This window comes from Cheilinus undulatus, linkage group 9 (assembly GCF_018320785.1).
Source record: "Cheilinus undulatus linkage group 9, ASM1832078v1, whole genome shotgun sequence".
NCBI classification, from domain to species: domain Eukaryota; kingdom Metazoa; phylum Chordata; class Actinopteri; order Labriformes; family Labridae; genus Cheilinus; species Cheilinus undulatus.
The window spans coordinates 942390-959305 of NC_054873.1; the positions used below are offsets into that span (position 1 = coordinate 942390).

Below are 16916 nucleotides of genomic sequence, written 5' to 3' on the forward strand. Positions count from 1 at the left end.
CTGTACAATGATGAAGGTATAAGACGCCTTAAACCAGACTCTGGGTCAAGTGTTCTTGGATTTTGGGCCCAGGTACCTGGAACCACAGCAGCATCCCCCAACACCTCAGCCTATAGAGCCCCTCCTTAATCATGGCAGTGCTGAGCACGTCCACTAGGAGGCGCTGTAGTCAGAATGAAATCATGCTGATGCTTTTCTGGACATGAAGAGGAGATTATTTAGGGTTACGTCTGTTTCAGGTGGAGGAGAAGAGCTCAGCAGGTCACAGAGAGATGACATCATCACCTGTTCAGGTAAACCAGGTGAGCCTGCAGCACGAGTACCATCAGACTAGATAACAATAGTAATAATGCATATATATGATTTTTTTTAATTATTCACTTAGGAGGGCCACTCCACCTGGGTTTCTTTGGCTTCTCCTGCACATTTCTTAAATTATAATCTGACTTCATAATTGTAATTCTTGTTTTTTTCTCTTTTTCCTTTTCTTTGTTCATTTGCAGTGAAATAAAATTGTAATAAAATAATGAGACATTGATAAAATGTCATGAATAAAAACATTGTTTAGGAGCTAGAACTATCAAAAGATTAATATTTTTAATTGCCATTATTCTCAGAACTTATGTAGTTAATTGTGATTAATTGTTTCTTTTTTTTATCACATTTAAGAATTCCACTTTTCTGCATTGTAAACTGTTTTACGGTCATTTTGGATTCTTCTGCCGTCTTAAACTAAGGCTATGTGACTTCTTGGACACAGACCTGCTTTAACCACTAGATCAGAGAATCTGACGTGAACTTTAGTCTGGAAAAAGGAAGGTGTTACGGATCAAACAGGATATGAGGGGCAGTAATGAGTAAATGTTTGACGTCACAGAGTCCAGGTTTCTTTTTCTACATCTTTGTGGCTGCAGGGAGACGCTCACACAGCTCGACCAAAGTGTGTAGAAAGAGACAATAACTCATGAGATTAATCGCATTAAAAAACATTAGTGCACTAATTGTGGACCTTGTTTAATCCCAATGAACTTGATTAATTAATTAATTAATTAATTAATTAATTAATTGATTGATTAATCTCTACAGCTCTAGTAGGAACCAATCAGACTGAATGTGTGGGTTTGAAGATGGGTCAGTGTCTTATTGGTCTTTCTTGTAAATGTTCCTAGGTTGTGTCTGAAGCTCCTCCTGCTGCTAAAACCACCACAGAAGAAGAAGAAGATGAAGAGTCTCATGTGTCTGAGGGACAGTTGGTCCCCGTCAGCTCTCTGTCCGTCTCTGACGACTCTGACATCTCTGAGGAGATCATGGAAGGTGAGGAAGGGTTCATCATCATTCATTATCAGAGGGTGGAGGTGTTAGATCAGTGTTACTCAACCAAAGAGCCAAACTGTTGAAAAATACCTTTGCAAGAGCCACAATCTAAGTGGTGAAAAGTGTCCAAAAAACAGTTTAACTGGCAATAAAAGTAAATTAAAGGCAGAAAAAATGTGTGAAAAGGGGCAAGAAAGGGGAGAAAAAGTGGAAGAAGGGTCAGAAAGTAGCAAAAATGGGTGAGAAGTGATAAAAAAATGAGTTACAGGTGGCAAAAAATGGTCCTACAGGGGCAAAAATGTGGCAAAAAAATGGGTGGAAATGGGCAAAAAGCAGTCAAGAGTGGCAAAAATGGGCAAAAAATAGGAAAAAAAGTGATATTTAATGGAAAAGGTACCGTAAATGGCCCAGAAGCGGCAAAAATGGGATAAAAGTGGCAAAAATGGGCAAAAAAAAGAAACAAGTGGTATTTAATGGCAAAGTGTAGCTAAATTGGGCGAAAAGTGGCAAAAATGGGCAAAAATTGGATAAAAGTTGCCAAAAGAAGTGGCAAAAATGGGCAAAAAATGGGAAACAAGTAGTATTTATTGTCAACAGGTGAAAAGTGGCAAAAAATTGAGAAAAAGAGCAAAAAAGCTTCCCTTTAAGGTTTTCTGGGGGAATAATATTTAAAAGTAACTCATAAAATCGCCACAAATAATCACAAAAGAGCCACACATTGAGTATCACTGTGTTAGATTAAGGTTTGAAGTTTACACGTCTTGAATCCAGAGATATTCTGTTTAAAAGGAACCCTGCATGATCAGACAAAGTTCATCTTGTTGGACAGATATTTGTATGTCTCAAATGTATATTAAACTAAAAAAGTCACTAAATATCCCACATATCAGGCAGTGTGACGTCACGGTTCCGCAGCGCTCCTCTCCGTTGCTGAGCAGTAACCGTTTTTCAGACGGTTTTTCTGCTTGCAGCTGTTGCTGCCATGAGTTTGCTGTGTGTTGGTTTTGTCTCCCTGCTGTCAAAGCTCTGTCATTCCTACAAAGTTTTACCTCAGTAAACCTCCGTTAAATGACTACATTGAGTGTAGTGGAAGCGTGCCGGGAGCTTTTCAAAATAAAAGTATTATGTACATAGAACGGAGTTTCTCCAAAGAAATGCTAAAGCAGACTTTTATTTTGAAAGGTTCAAACCAGAAGTCCTTTCGTATTGTGTTTATCTTTACCTGAACCGAAACAGAAAGCCTAATAGAGAAGAGAAGTTTGGGGAACAGCTTCATTAAAGAGACGCATTTTAGCTCGTGGCCTTCATCTGGTTCATCAAGAAACAGATTTCAAACATTCTCTACCCGTGTGGACGTAAATATTTGCTACAACAAGCTAAATGTGGCTCTGTATTTATCATTTTCCTGTCTAGATGAACAGATAACCGCTCGTGGTGCAAATATAATATAGAAGAGCCCTCTAATTTTAGAATCCTCCGTGCGTTTCTGAGATCAGCCCTAACCCTGGCTGCCAGTCTGAAACAGGATACTGCAGAGGATCTTTACTTTTGGACATTTTCATTCAGTAGCAGCTTCTTTTTTCAGTTGCCTTTAAAAAAAACCTGAACATTTATTTACGTAGATAGGCCATCGAGGTTAAGAGCTGAGGAGGTTAGAATTAGAGGAAGGTAAAAATCCAAACAGATTCAGACGAGCATGAGGGACAGAGAGTAAAACCAGCTTAATCAAAGAGCCACATTCATCAGTGAAATATTAACATGAGTTTAAAATGATCAGACGCTGGAGACTCTGCAGATTATTCTAGATCCAGAGTAAAATAAATGAAATCTAAAGCACATCTACCAGAGATGTCCTGATTTATATGGAAAATAAAGATGCTGCTGCTTGTTTGTGCCATCGCCATCGTAGCCTGGCAGCGTTATTTCACAGTACGTGAAAAAGACAGATCTACCTTAAATTCCAGTGTATAAACCGCACATTTAATACATTTACTCATCTGAATGGTTTAGGCTTATATAACAGGGTGACTTATACACTGGACCTTACTGTGATCATTTCCAAAATTCACAGCATAATTTTATCAAATTAAATATTTGATGGCATTCAGCCTTTCCAAACAAGATTTTAGTCTCACATCATCCTAATACCAGCTGTTAGTGACTTTATCAGCCAGTCTGGGGCTGCATCTGTCCCCATGTTCTTTTTACAGGTCGTTTCCACCAAGTGGTCCGGCTCAGTTCGGTACGGCACACATTTTTTTGAGTTTCCATAGAGCAAAAGTTGGAAAGGGTCCCAACAAACCGACCCGTACCATTCCACTTTTCGGCACCCTTCCGAAGGGGTGCCAATCTTACCAATCCGTACCAAAAAGGTGGAGCTACACACAACGATAGGGGCTACACCAGTGGTTCTCAAATGGTGTGCCTTGAAAATTCGTCTGACTTTACATAAGTACTACAATTATGCAACAACTAAAGAGAGTATAACCAATGTCCTTACTGCGTGCAAGCGTTACACGTTGCTTTGCATCATATAGTATTGCGTGCTCACTGTCCATCTGTTATCTGTTAAATATGCAAATGTAAATTTACATGTTAAAATATGACATCTCATCCTTTTTCTTAGAAAATCTTAGGTATGGTGCCTCTAACAGCTTTGAGCCACATAGTTTTGCCTCCATTTTAGCACAAGTCAGACCATAAAAATTCATAAATGAGTGGAGAATATCCGTGCAACACACTCCTCTTTGTACAACAAGCTAACAAGTTTTGGGAGTGAGAAAAGTGAAAGAAAATTAAGAATAACCTCTGGTGGGACACTCCTGGTGTATTGTCATCCTTTGTGCAACCTCTTCCTTTGTTACTTGTCTATCTTAATAGGAACAACAGAGAGAAAATAGGACCAGGGTGACCGGGATAAACCTGGGGAGCTGCAGTGCATCACTTGCAGAGTGTCAGGATGCTACAAAAGGAAACTCTGTAATCAAACTGATGTAGCTGGCACTTGCTCACATTACATGCAGTTGGGACTGGGACATGTTGTTACTTGATACACATGTTAAAGAAGCTATTTTGCAAGGACATTAATATGGTGTGCCTTGAGATGTCAGCTTGCCTTTTGGTGTGCCTTGGGCAAAAAAAGTTTGAAACCACCGGGCTACACTGACGTCACGTCAGCGTGCGACTCAGCTGCTTGCCTCCAGGCTTTAAACATGGAAGTCTGCGCTGTGAGAAGTGGGCAAAAACAGGAGAAAAACAGACTAATATCTGCCTAAATATGAAATATTTGGACTCAATGGAGATCTAAACTGTTTCCTAGTCTATGGATGTTGGTATCTGGCCACAAATCAAGTTTCCTGGCGTTTATCTGGATGATTTTAAGAACACAAAGCAGAACCTGAAGGCTCGAATCAGCCTGATCCATCCACGATGGATGAGAAACTAAATTAATGCTGAAGTTTTGTGAATATGAAGCCTTAGAACAGTTCATACTCTTCTGTAACTAGTTATTAATCTACTTCTTACATTAGGTAACCTGTGAAAACATCGCTCTGTGGTTGTTGGACATGTTTGTAAAACTTCAGACTGCAGACTATTTTAAAACCAGATCAGCGCATCCAGGATTTCTGACTTAATCTAGTTTGATTTTAACACCAGCTGAACTTTTACTTTATTTTTGATGCGGTGAATTCTCACAGTACAGCTCTAAACTTTCATATTGTGTCGTATAAACTGTTCTAGACTAGATATATTCACATATTAATCTAGTGTTACGACTCAAACCATCTCTGTACACGTAGTCCATCAGCAGAGGATCTGTACTGACAGATGTTAACATCATTAAAAAGTAATTATTAATTTAAAAAGCACTTTCAGCTGAAATAAAACTGTTTACTGCTGATTCCCGACTGATTTCTGTCACTGATCTTTTCTATAACTCTGCAGCTGGAACAGCTGACTCCACTGTCTGTGACTTCACATTCATCACCTTTACAGCCCCGCCCACCATACCATACCAAACCAAACCATACCATACCATACCAAACCATACCAAACCAAACCATACCATACCATACCAAACCATACCAAACCAAACCATACCATACCAAACCAAACCATACCATACCATACCATACCAAACCAAACCATACCATACCATACCATACCATACCATACCATACCAAACCATACCATACCAAACCAAACCATACCAAACCAAACCATACCAAACCATACCAAACCAAACCATACCATACCAAACCATACCAAACCATACCATACCATACCATACCAAACCAAACCATACCATACCATACCATACCATACCAAACCAAACCATACCATACCAAACCATACCAAACCATACCAAACCATACAATACCATACCATACCAAACCAAACCATACCATACCAAACCAAACCAAACCATACCATACCAAACCATACCAAATCATACCATAACAAACCATACCAAACCAAACCATACCATACCATACCATACCAAACCATACCAAACCAAACCAAACCATACCATACCAAACCATACCATACCAAATCATACCAAACCATACCATACAAAACCATACCAAACCATACCATACCAAACCAAACCATACCATACCAAACCATACCATACCAAACCATACCATACCATACCAAACCATACCAAACCATACCATACCAAACCAAACCATACCATACCAAACCATACCAAACCATACCAAATCATACCATAACAAACCATACCAAATCATACCATAACAAACCATACCAAACCAAACCATACCATACCATACCATACCAAACCATACCAAACCATACCAAACCAAACCAAACCATACCAAACCATACCAAATCATACCATAACAAACCATACCAAACCAAACCATACCATACCATACCATACCAAACCATACCAAACCATACCATACCAAACCATAGCAAACCATACCATACCAAACCATACCAAACCATACCAAACCATACCATATCAAACCAAACCATACCAAACCAAACCATACCAAACCATACCATACCATACCAAACCATACCAAACCAAACCATACCATACCATACCAAACCATACCAAACCATACCATACCAAACCATACCATACCATACCATACCAAACCATACCAAACCATACCAAACCATACCATACCAAACCATATCAAACCAAACCAAACCATACCAAACCATACCATACCAAACCATACCAAACCATACCAAACCATACCATATCAAACCAAACCAAACCATACCAAACCAAACCATACCAAACCATACCAAACCAAACCATACCATACCATACCATACCATACCAAACCATACCAAACCATACCATACCAAACCATACCATACCATACCATACCAAACCATACCAAACCAAACCATACCATACCATACCAAACCATACCATACCAAACCATACCAAACCATACCATACCATACCAAACCATACCATACCATACCATACCATACCAAACCATACCAAACCATACCATACCATACCATACCAAACCATACCATACCAAACCAAACCATACCATACCATACCAAACCATACCAAACCAAACCATACCATACCAAACCATACCATATCAAACCATACCAAACCAAACCATACCATACCATACCAAACCAAACCATACCAAACCATACCAAACCAAACCAAACCATACCATACCAAACCATACCATACCAAACCATACCATATCAAACCATACCAAACCATACCATACCAAACCATACCATATCAAACCATACCAAACCATACCATACCAAACCATACCATACCAAACCATACCATATCAAACCATACCAAACCATACCATATCAAACCATACCATACCAAACCATACCATACCATACCAAACCATACCATATCAAACCATACCATACCAAACCATACCATACCATACCAAACCATACCATATCAAACCATACCATACCATACCAAACCATACCATACCAAACCATACCATATCATACCATACCATACCAAACCATACCAAACCAAACCATACCATACCATACCAAACCATACTAAATCAAACCATACCAAACCAAACCAAACCAAACTATACCAAACTGAACTGAATCAAACCGGACCCCCTGATGGAAACAAGCACAGCTGCCTGGTTCTGGTCCAGAGAAGCGCCAACGTCTGTTTTCTGTCTCAAATCTCTGTTCTGATGCTGTCAGTGATCCATAGACCACTGTGGCTGATAGATTTGGTAAATTTACCTCACAGTGAATAAAAAAAACATCATTTAACTGACTGTTAACTTTCAATAAAGGCAGTGACATCAGCTAACAACAGACTGGACTGAGATGAACTGCTCTGGGATTTTAGATTTGAGTGTTGGGGGCGGGGCCATTCATGTTGGCCCCGCCCACATGAAACCCAGCCAGGAAAGAGGTGAAAAGCTTTCAATTCAGAATTCAGTCACATGTAGATCTGAGTGTTTTCACGTGTTTACAGCGACCAGATTCACACAAATCTAGAGTGTTCAAACACAAACTTTGGATTTGACTTTTCAGGGTCTGTAGTCTTTGGTCTGAACTGGGCTTAAAGTCCTTTTCAGGGTCAGTAGTCTTTGGTCTGAACTGGGCTTAAAGTCCTTTACAGGGTCTGTAGTCTTTGGTCTGAACTGGGCTTAAAGTCCTTTACAGGGTCTGTAGTCTTTGGTCTGAACTGGGCTTAAAGTCCTTTACAGGGTCTGTAGTCTTTGGTCTGAACTGGGCTTAAAGTCCTTTACAGGGTCTGTAGTCTGGTCTGAACTGGGCTTAAAGTCCTTTACAGGGTCTGTAGTCTGGTCTGAACTGGGCTTAAAGTCGTTTACAGGGTCTGTAGTCTGGTCTGAACTGGGCTTAAGGTCCTGGTTTTAGAGCACACTGGTGCAGCACTCATTAAAAGAATCAATCATTAAGTCAACATCATCAAATCCATCTGATTCTGTGATCAGTTAGGGGGAAGGATCAATGAATCCTCAACCTGGAGTTAAACATTCAGCGATTAAAGCTGTGATTAACTTGATTAACTATGAAAATTCAGTAGTTAATTTAGATTAAACACTGGTCTTTATAAGAGTAGACCGTGCTTTATTCACTGAGTCGTTGTTGTTTCCTTCTCTTTAGCTGAAGCAGAGAAAATGGATCAAATCTAAAGCCGTAGTTAATGAGAGGCAGCAGGTCAGCCTGGAGGTCAATCCCCTCAGGTACATCCAGGTGTACAGCAGCTGGAGTGCTGATTGTTTTTGTTTACATTGATTTTTCTCTCCCGGTCGTTTGTTTTATTTGTTTGGACAGGAAACAGGTTTGTTTATAATCATGTCTAACATTGTGGGGGGTTTTCTCCCTGCTCTGCGTCTTAAAGGAGCATCTGTTTTTGTTTTGGAGCAGAGCAGATATTAATATTTAATATGGCTGTCAATAATCTTTAGAGCAGCTTCATAAATGTGAAAGTGAAACCTCAGGGAGACGACAGCGTCTCATTCAGAGTGTCTAACATACCGATACAGAAGAGACGACACCTTCAGAGCATGTCTTCCTGTCTTCTCCTTCTCCTCATAAATAAACCTCCCTCATGTTTGTTTCCTCCTCCATCAGATGAGAAAGGAGCCCCAGCTGTCGGGGTCGATCAGAGCGAATCGACTCAGTCAGACAGCGATGACTGTATCGTTCAGAGAGCCGCCACAGGGAGGAAGGTGAGTGAAACGGTGTGTTTACCTGGCAGTCCGTGCTCAGGGAGTCGATGTAAACACAGCTGAGCTGTGGTGTGGATGTAGAGGGATTGGTGAGGATGTTTCTCTTCGCTTCAGTTTGATTTCTTATGAGCAGGAGGATGTTTGTTAGAGAGGAGGTCAGGTTTATTTACTTTGTTTAACCAAGTTAGTCCCACTGAGGTCACAGGTCTCATTTATCCCTCTATATCATTATCATACTGATGACCTGGAGACGGCATGGAGGGAAAAGACCCACACATAATCAATGACCTGTATGGAGCTGAGATTAGGTCTTAAATGTGCCGCTTTATTTGCCCTTATTTTGAATAATATAAATGAGGCATCAATTAAAAAAAATAGAGATCCATTTCTAACCATGGTTAACATCAGTATCAGCTGTTGTTACTGGTAGAATCCTGACAGAATCAACTCTAATTCTCACCAGGAGGTTTAAATAAGAATCTCCTGTTGACTTCCTGTTTGAGGTGATCACCTGTTGACTTCCTGTTTGAGGTGATCTCCTTTTGACTTCCTGTTTGAGGTGATCACCTGTTGACTTCCTGTTTGAGGTGATCACCTGTGGACTTCCTGTTTGAGGTGATCTCCTGTTGACTTCCTGTTTGAGGTGATCACCTGTGGACTTCCTGTTTGAGGTGATCTCCTTTTGACTTCCTGTTTGAGGTGATCACCTGTTGACTTCCTGTTTGAGGTGATCACCTGTTGACTTCCTGTTTGAGGTGATCACCTGTTGACTTCCTGTTTGAGGTGATCACCTGTTGACTTCCTGTTTGAGGTGATCACCTGTTGACTTCCTGTTTGAGGTGATCTCCTTTTGACTTCCTGTTTGAGGTGATCACCTGTTGACTTCCTGTTTGAGGTGATCACCTGTTGACTTCCTGTTTGAGGTGATCTCCTGTTGACTTGGTGGCTCTGTTGTGTATCTCGATTGGCAGAGCGGCACATCCTGCGTTGTGGGAATATAAACACTGACAGGATGTAGTCAGCTCTGGAATGGGCTGCACTGATTGGCTGCTGAGCTGACAGGTCTTGTGGATGTTTAGAGGAGAACTTTAAATAAGAAGAGCAGCATCTGCCTCGTTTCCACAGAGTGCCCGGTCACCTGCTTTCAGCACCGTGGCCACTCTTCTCTCAGAGGAATGAATGCCTGAGCACATTTGCTGTTCTCTGATTGGTGGTCTGATTACTTTCCTTTAATGTTCGGGTAGACCTGAGTGGTGTTTGACTGCTGACCACAAACTAAATTGCCCTCACAGGGATAAAAAGACAACCTTGAACCCTGAACCCTGACCTCTGATGGCCTGAAGAGACTGAGTGAAAGTCACTACAGTTATTGTGATCTAATGTCAGGCTGTGTTGTTGTTGTCTGGTGTTTCAGCTGTTAACTACTCCTGTGAAATGTAATTTCTGTTGTTATCTTCTGTTAGCCCTCGGAGCGTCTGCGGGTGGAGGTCGTGTCTCTGAGCCTGCGGTCGGGCTCTCGGGTGGCGAAGGATCGCAGCGTGGTGCGTCTGTTCGTGGAATATTCTCTGCTGGACCTGCCCACCGTGGAGACGCCGCTGTCCCTGCCTAAACCGCCACAGGGCAAGAGCATCAACTACAACTACAGCAAAGGTACAATAACCCCTTAACGCTTCAGTCAGTTCTCTGATTGGACATCAGAGGGTTTAAAGATATGCCCAAATATGGGCATCAGGAACCTTGATCTTGTTATGTGACATCATCAACCCTGTGTCTGGGATTAGACATGATCACAGCTGAACAAGATTGTAATGTTAGGATTTTTCTAGCATCCTGTCTGGTTTGAGACCCTGACCTGATGGCGGTAACGTGTGTCCTGATGCTGACCAATAGGAGCACTCGTAGCTGTGGTTAGCTAGGCTAACTGTGCTAATGTTCTCTTCCTGTTCTCACGGTCGTACCCTGGGTCTGTCTAAAGCAGTGATAGTCAACGTGTGGCTCTTTTATGTCTTCGTTTCGAATATTATTCCCCCAGAAAACCTTTACAAAGGGAAATTATGACCTCAGAAATTATCCGTTACAAGTCACATTAATCAGTTTGAATCCCCACATCGATACGGATGGCTTTAATTTTCAGCCTTTATTTTTGTTTGTCCATCATTGATCTCATCCATGGAGATTAGAAGAAAAATAAAAAGCATCCATGTTGTTTAAGTGTTTCACATCATCAGTGTAATGACCAGGAAAACTCTGGGACATCTGCTGACACGCCTGAAATGAGAACGCCATGATGACGTGATTCAACGCCAAGAGAATCAGGATTTATTTATGTAGGAAGGTCTTGCCCTTACGTTCAATTTTTTTGCCTTTTTAAAATTTATTTGCTACTTTTGATGCATTTTTACTGCTTTTAGCCCACTTTTGCCAACAGTTTTTTGGCCCTTCTATCATGCTTTTTGTTATTTGCAATTTTCCCTTTTTGGCCACTTCTTGCCACTTTTTCGCCCGTTTAAGCTCATGTTTTGCCACTGTTTTCAGCATTCTTGCCACTCTTTGCTGCTTTTTGACCATTTTTCCCTATGTTTTTGTTTTTTAGTCACTTTTTCTCTCATTTTTTGCCATGTGTTTGCTGTTTTCTGAGCATTTTTGACCATTTTAGTCACTTTAACTCTCATTTTTTGCCATGTTTTTGCTGCTTCTTGACCATTTTGCCATGTTTTTGCACATTTTAGTCATTTACACTTAGGCTGCTTTACACTCATTTTTTGCCATGTTTTTCTGCTTTTTGAACTTTTTTTTATCACATTTTTGCCCATTTTAGTCACTTTTTCACTCATTTTTTTGCTGCTGTTTGACTATTTTCCCCACATTTTTGCCCATTTTAGTCACTTTTACACTAATTTTTTGACACGTTTTTGCTGTTTTTGACCATTTTTTGCCACCTGTAACTAATTTTCTAGTCATTTCTCACCCATTTTTGCCACTTACTGTCCTATTCTGCCACTTTTTCTCCCTGTTTTCCCACTTTTCACCCACTTTTTGCCATTTCATGCCTACTTTACCCCTTTTTGCCTCTGGTTGCCACTTTTTTGCCACTGTTTGACCATTATTTGTCACCTTGTAATTATTTTTACATCCACTTTAATCCGTTTTTGCCATGTTTCACCACTTACATTGTGGCTCTTGCAAAGGTATTTTTCAACAATTTGGCTCTTTGGTGGAGCAGGGTTGAGTAACACTGATCTAAAGGATCTCCAGTCCATGTCCACAGGGACAGGTCCACTGTTTTTTCTTCTTTGTTGGTTTCTTCTTTAAAGACTTGATTGACAGTCATTGACACCCAGTTGTCAGTGTTTTGGCTAAAAAGGACAAGATTTTCTTTGTGTAGTTTGACATGGCACCAACACACAAGACAGAAATCAGCTACAGTTAGCAGGAAGGACAGGTCACATGACAAACACCTGTGGATGCTGGACGTTGTCTTGATCTTTAATCTGGTCTTAGGTCTGCCTCCATCATTGAACTCATCCGTGGAGATTAGAAGAAAAATAAACAGCAGTCATGATGTTTAAGTGTCACTTAATCAGAGTTTAATAACCAGGAAAACTCTGGGACATCTGCTGACACGCCTGAAATGAGAACACCATGATGACGTGATTCAACGCCAAGAGAATCAGGATTTATTTATGTAGGAAGGTCAGACCCATACGAGCCGGTCACAGAGCTCAGGTCTGAGCTCTCTGAGGTGGTTGATATTCTCGGTGGTTCACACGGCCTGAGCTGAACTGCTGAAGTGTTGTTTCAGTCTCTCCTTTCTCTGAGCTCAGGTCAGACCAGAGACTCACAACACAGCAGGGCTGTTTTAAACTCTGCAGGGGACAGCTGCTGCTAGAATCAGGCCAGCTGATGGTGTTTCCTTCTGTTTACATTAACGCTGGTCACTCGGATACAAGCCACAGCATTTTAGTGTCCATACTCTACATTAATAATGTTTTGATGACCTGAGTTCTGAACTGTCTGTCCTTCCTCTGGTTCTAACAACAGCCCCTCCATCACCTCTCTGACTGTGGTCTGGTATCTCTATGTGCTGATAAGAATGAATGGAGGCCAATCAGCCACCAGCTAAAGGGCTAGCGGTGCCTCTTTAACAGCTTTTCTCCCCCATGTTGACATTGACATGCTTCTAAAGGACACACTGATATACCGGCTAGAGAGCACATCTAGTGGAGTACTGGTTAGACTGGAAAGACTGCTGGGGGCCTAGACTGGCCTGCATGTAAAAGGAAATGAGGGAATGATTTATCAGTTTAAAGGATGAAATCATTTTTCTAAACCCCATTAAAGACCTTAAAGGATGAAATCTTTAAAGGCAAGGAGGGAATAATTCTTAACTTAAATAATGACATCATCTTTGACGGCAAGGATAGAATGTTTGTTAACTTAAATGATGACATCATCTTTAAAGGCAAGGATAGAATGTTTGTTCACTTAAATGATGACATCATCTTTGAAGGCAAGGATAGAATGTTTGTTCACTTAAATGATGACATCATCTTTGAAGGCAAGGATAGAATGTTCACTTAAATGATGACATCATCTTTGAAGGCAAGGATAGAATGTTAACTTAAATGATGACATTATCTTTGAAGGCAAGGATAGAATGTTTGTTCACTTAAATGATGACATCATCTTTGAAGGCAAGGATAGAATGTTTGTTAACTTAAATGATGACATCATCTTTGAAGGCAAGGATAGAATGTTTGTTCACTTAAATAATGACATCTTTAAAGGCAAGGATGGAATGTTTGTTCACTTAAATGATGACATCATCTTTGAAGGCAAGGATAGAATGTTCACTTAAATGATGACATCATCTTTAAAGGCAAGGATGGAATGTTTGTTCACTTAAATGATGACATCATCTTTGAAGGCAAGGATAGAATGTTCACTTAAATGATGACATCACTTTGCCAACAGTTTTTGGCCCTCTATCATGCTTTTTGTTATTTGCAATTTTCCTTTGGCCACTTCTTGCCACTTTTTCGCCTCGCTTAAGCTCATGTTTTGCCACTGTTTTCAGCATTCTGCCACTCTTTGCTGCTTTTTGACCATTTTTCCCTATGTTTTGTTTTTAGTCACTTTTTCTCATTTTTTGCCATGTGTTTGTTGTTTTCTGAGCATTTTGACCATTTTAGTCACTTTACACTCATTTTTTGTCATGTTTTTGCTGCTTCTTGACCATTTTGCCATAAGCTTTTTTGCACATTTTAGTCATTTACACTTAGGCTGCTTTACACTCATTTTTTGCCATGTTTTTCTGCTTTTTGAACTTTTTTTTATCACATTTTTGCCCATTTTAGTCACTTTTTCACTCATTTTTTTGCTGCTGTTTGACTATTTTCCCCACATTTTTGCCCATTTTAGTCACTTTTACACTAATTTTTTGACACGTTTTTGCTGTTTTTGACCATTTTTTGCCACCTGTAACTAATTTTCTAGTCATTTCTCACCCATTTTGCCACTTACTGTCCTATTCTGCCACTTTTTCTCCCTGTTTTCCCACTTTTCACTCCACTTTTTGCCATTCCATGCCTACTTTACCCCTTTTGCCTCTGGTTGCCACTTTTTGCCACTGTTTGACCGTATTATTTGTCACCTTGTAATTATTTTTACATCCACTTTAATCCTGCTTTTGCCATGTTTCACCACTTACATTGTGGCTCTTGCAAAGGTATTTTTTCAACAATTTGGCCTCTTGGTGGAGCAGGGTTGAGTAACACTGATCTAAAGGATCTCCAGTCCATGTCCACAGGACAGGTCCACTGTTTTTCTCTTCTTGTTGGTTTCTTCTTTAAAGACTTGATTGACAGTCATTGACACCCAGTTGTCAGTGTTTTGGCAGTGCAAAGGACAAGATTTTCCTTTTCTTTTGTGTAGCTATTGGCACTCACCAACACACAAGACAGAAATCAGCTACAGTTAGCAGGAAGGACAGGTCACATGACAAACACCAGAGATGGATGTTGGACGTTGTCTTGATCTTTAATCTGGTCTTAGGTCTGCCTCCATCATTGAACTCATCCGTGAGATTAGAAGAAAAATAAACAGCAGTCATGATGTTTATAAGTGTCACTTAATCAGAGTTTAATAACCAGGAAACTCTGGGACATCTGCTGACACGCCTGAAATGAGAACACCATGATGACGTGATTCAACGCCAAGAGAATCAGGATTTATTTATGCAGTGGAAGGTCAGACCCATACGAGCGGTCACAGAGCTCAGGTCTGAGCTCTCTGAGGTGGTTGATATTCTCGGTGGTTCTAATAATGGCCTGAGCTGAACTGCTGAAGTGTTGTTTCAGTCTCTCCTTTCTCTGAGCTCAGGTCAGACCAGAGACTCACACAACACAGCAGGGCTGTTTTAAACTCTGCAGGGACAGTTGCCAGAATCAGGCCAGCTGATGGTGTTTCCTTCTGTTTATGGCTAACGCTGGTCACTCGGATACAAGCCACAGCATTTTAGTGTCCATACTCTACATTAATAATGTTTTGATGACCTGAGTTCTGAACTGTCTGTCCTTCCTCTGGAGATCTCTAACAACAGCCCTCCATCACCTCTCTGACTGTGGTCTGGTATCTCTATGTGCTGATAAGAATGAATGGAGGCCACCCAGCCACCAGCTAAAGGGCTAGCGGTGCCTCTTAACAGCTTTTCTCCCCATGTTGATAGTTTACATGCTTCTAAAGGAGTTACACACTGATATACCGGCTAGCAGAGTACATCTAGTGGAGTACTGGTTAGACTGGAAAGACTGCTGGGGCCTAGACTGGCCTGCATGTAAAAAGGAAATGAGGGAATGATTTATCAGTTTAAAGGATGAAATCATTTTTCTAAACCCCATTAAAGACCTTAAAGGATGAAATCTTTAAAGGCAAGGAGGAATAATTCTTAACTTAAATAATGACATCATCTCTTGACGGCAAGGATAGAATGTTTGTTAACTTAAATGATGACATCATCTTTAAAGGAAAGGATAGAATGTTTGTTCACTTAAATGATGACATCATCTTTGAAGGCAAGTATAGAATGTTTGTTCACTTAAATGATGACATCATCTTTGGAAGGCAAGGATAGAATGTTCACTTAAATGATGACATCATCTGAAGGCAAGGATAGAATGTTAACTTAAATGATGACATTATCTTTGAAGGCAAGGATAGAATGTTTGTTCACTTAAATGATGACATCATCTTTGAAGGCAAGGATAGAATGTTTGTTAACTTAAATGATGACATCATCTTTGAAGGCAAGGATAGAATGTTTGTTCACTTAAATAATGACATCTTTAAAGGCAAGGATGGAATGTTTGTTCACTTAAATGATGACATCATCTTTGAAGGCAAGGATAGAATGTTCACTTAAATGATGACATCATCTTTAAAGGCAAGGATGGAATGTTTGTTCACTTAAATGATGACATCATCTTTGAAGGCAAGGATAGAATGTTCACTTAAATGATGACATCATCTTTAAAGGCAAGGATGGAATGTTTGTTCACTTAAATGATGACATCATCTTTGAAGGCAAGGATAGAATGTTTGTTCACTTAAATGATGACATCATCTTTGAAGGCAAGGATAGAATGTTCACTTAAATGATGACATCATCTTTGAAGGCAAGGATAGAATGTTTGTTCACTTAAATGATGACATCATCTTTGAAGGCAAGGATAGAATGTTCACTTAAATGATGACATCATCTTTAAAGGCAAGGATAGAATGTTTGTTCACTTAAATGATGACATCATCTTTGAAGGCAAGGATAGAATGTTTGTTCACTTAAATGATGACATCATCTTTGAAGGCAAGGATAGAATGTTTGTTCACTTAAATGAT

The 16916-nt window shown here is 40.2% G+C and overlaps 1 protein-coding gene across 1 annotated transcript in view; it reads left to right on the top strand.

Annotated features, from left to right (window-relative positions):
- Positions 1 to 16916, top strand: part of rpgrip1l (RPGRIP1 like) — a 53486-nt gene that overhangs the window by 35043 nt on the left and 1527 nt on the right. Inside the window, 4 exon segments of the mRNA XM_041794678.1 lie at positions 240 to 302; positions 1170 to 1314; positions 8926 to 9023; positions 10487 to 10673. Coding sequence (XP_041650612.1) covers positions 240 to 302; positions 1170 to 1314; positions 8926 to 9023; positions 10487 to 10673 — 493 coding nt within the window.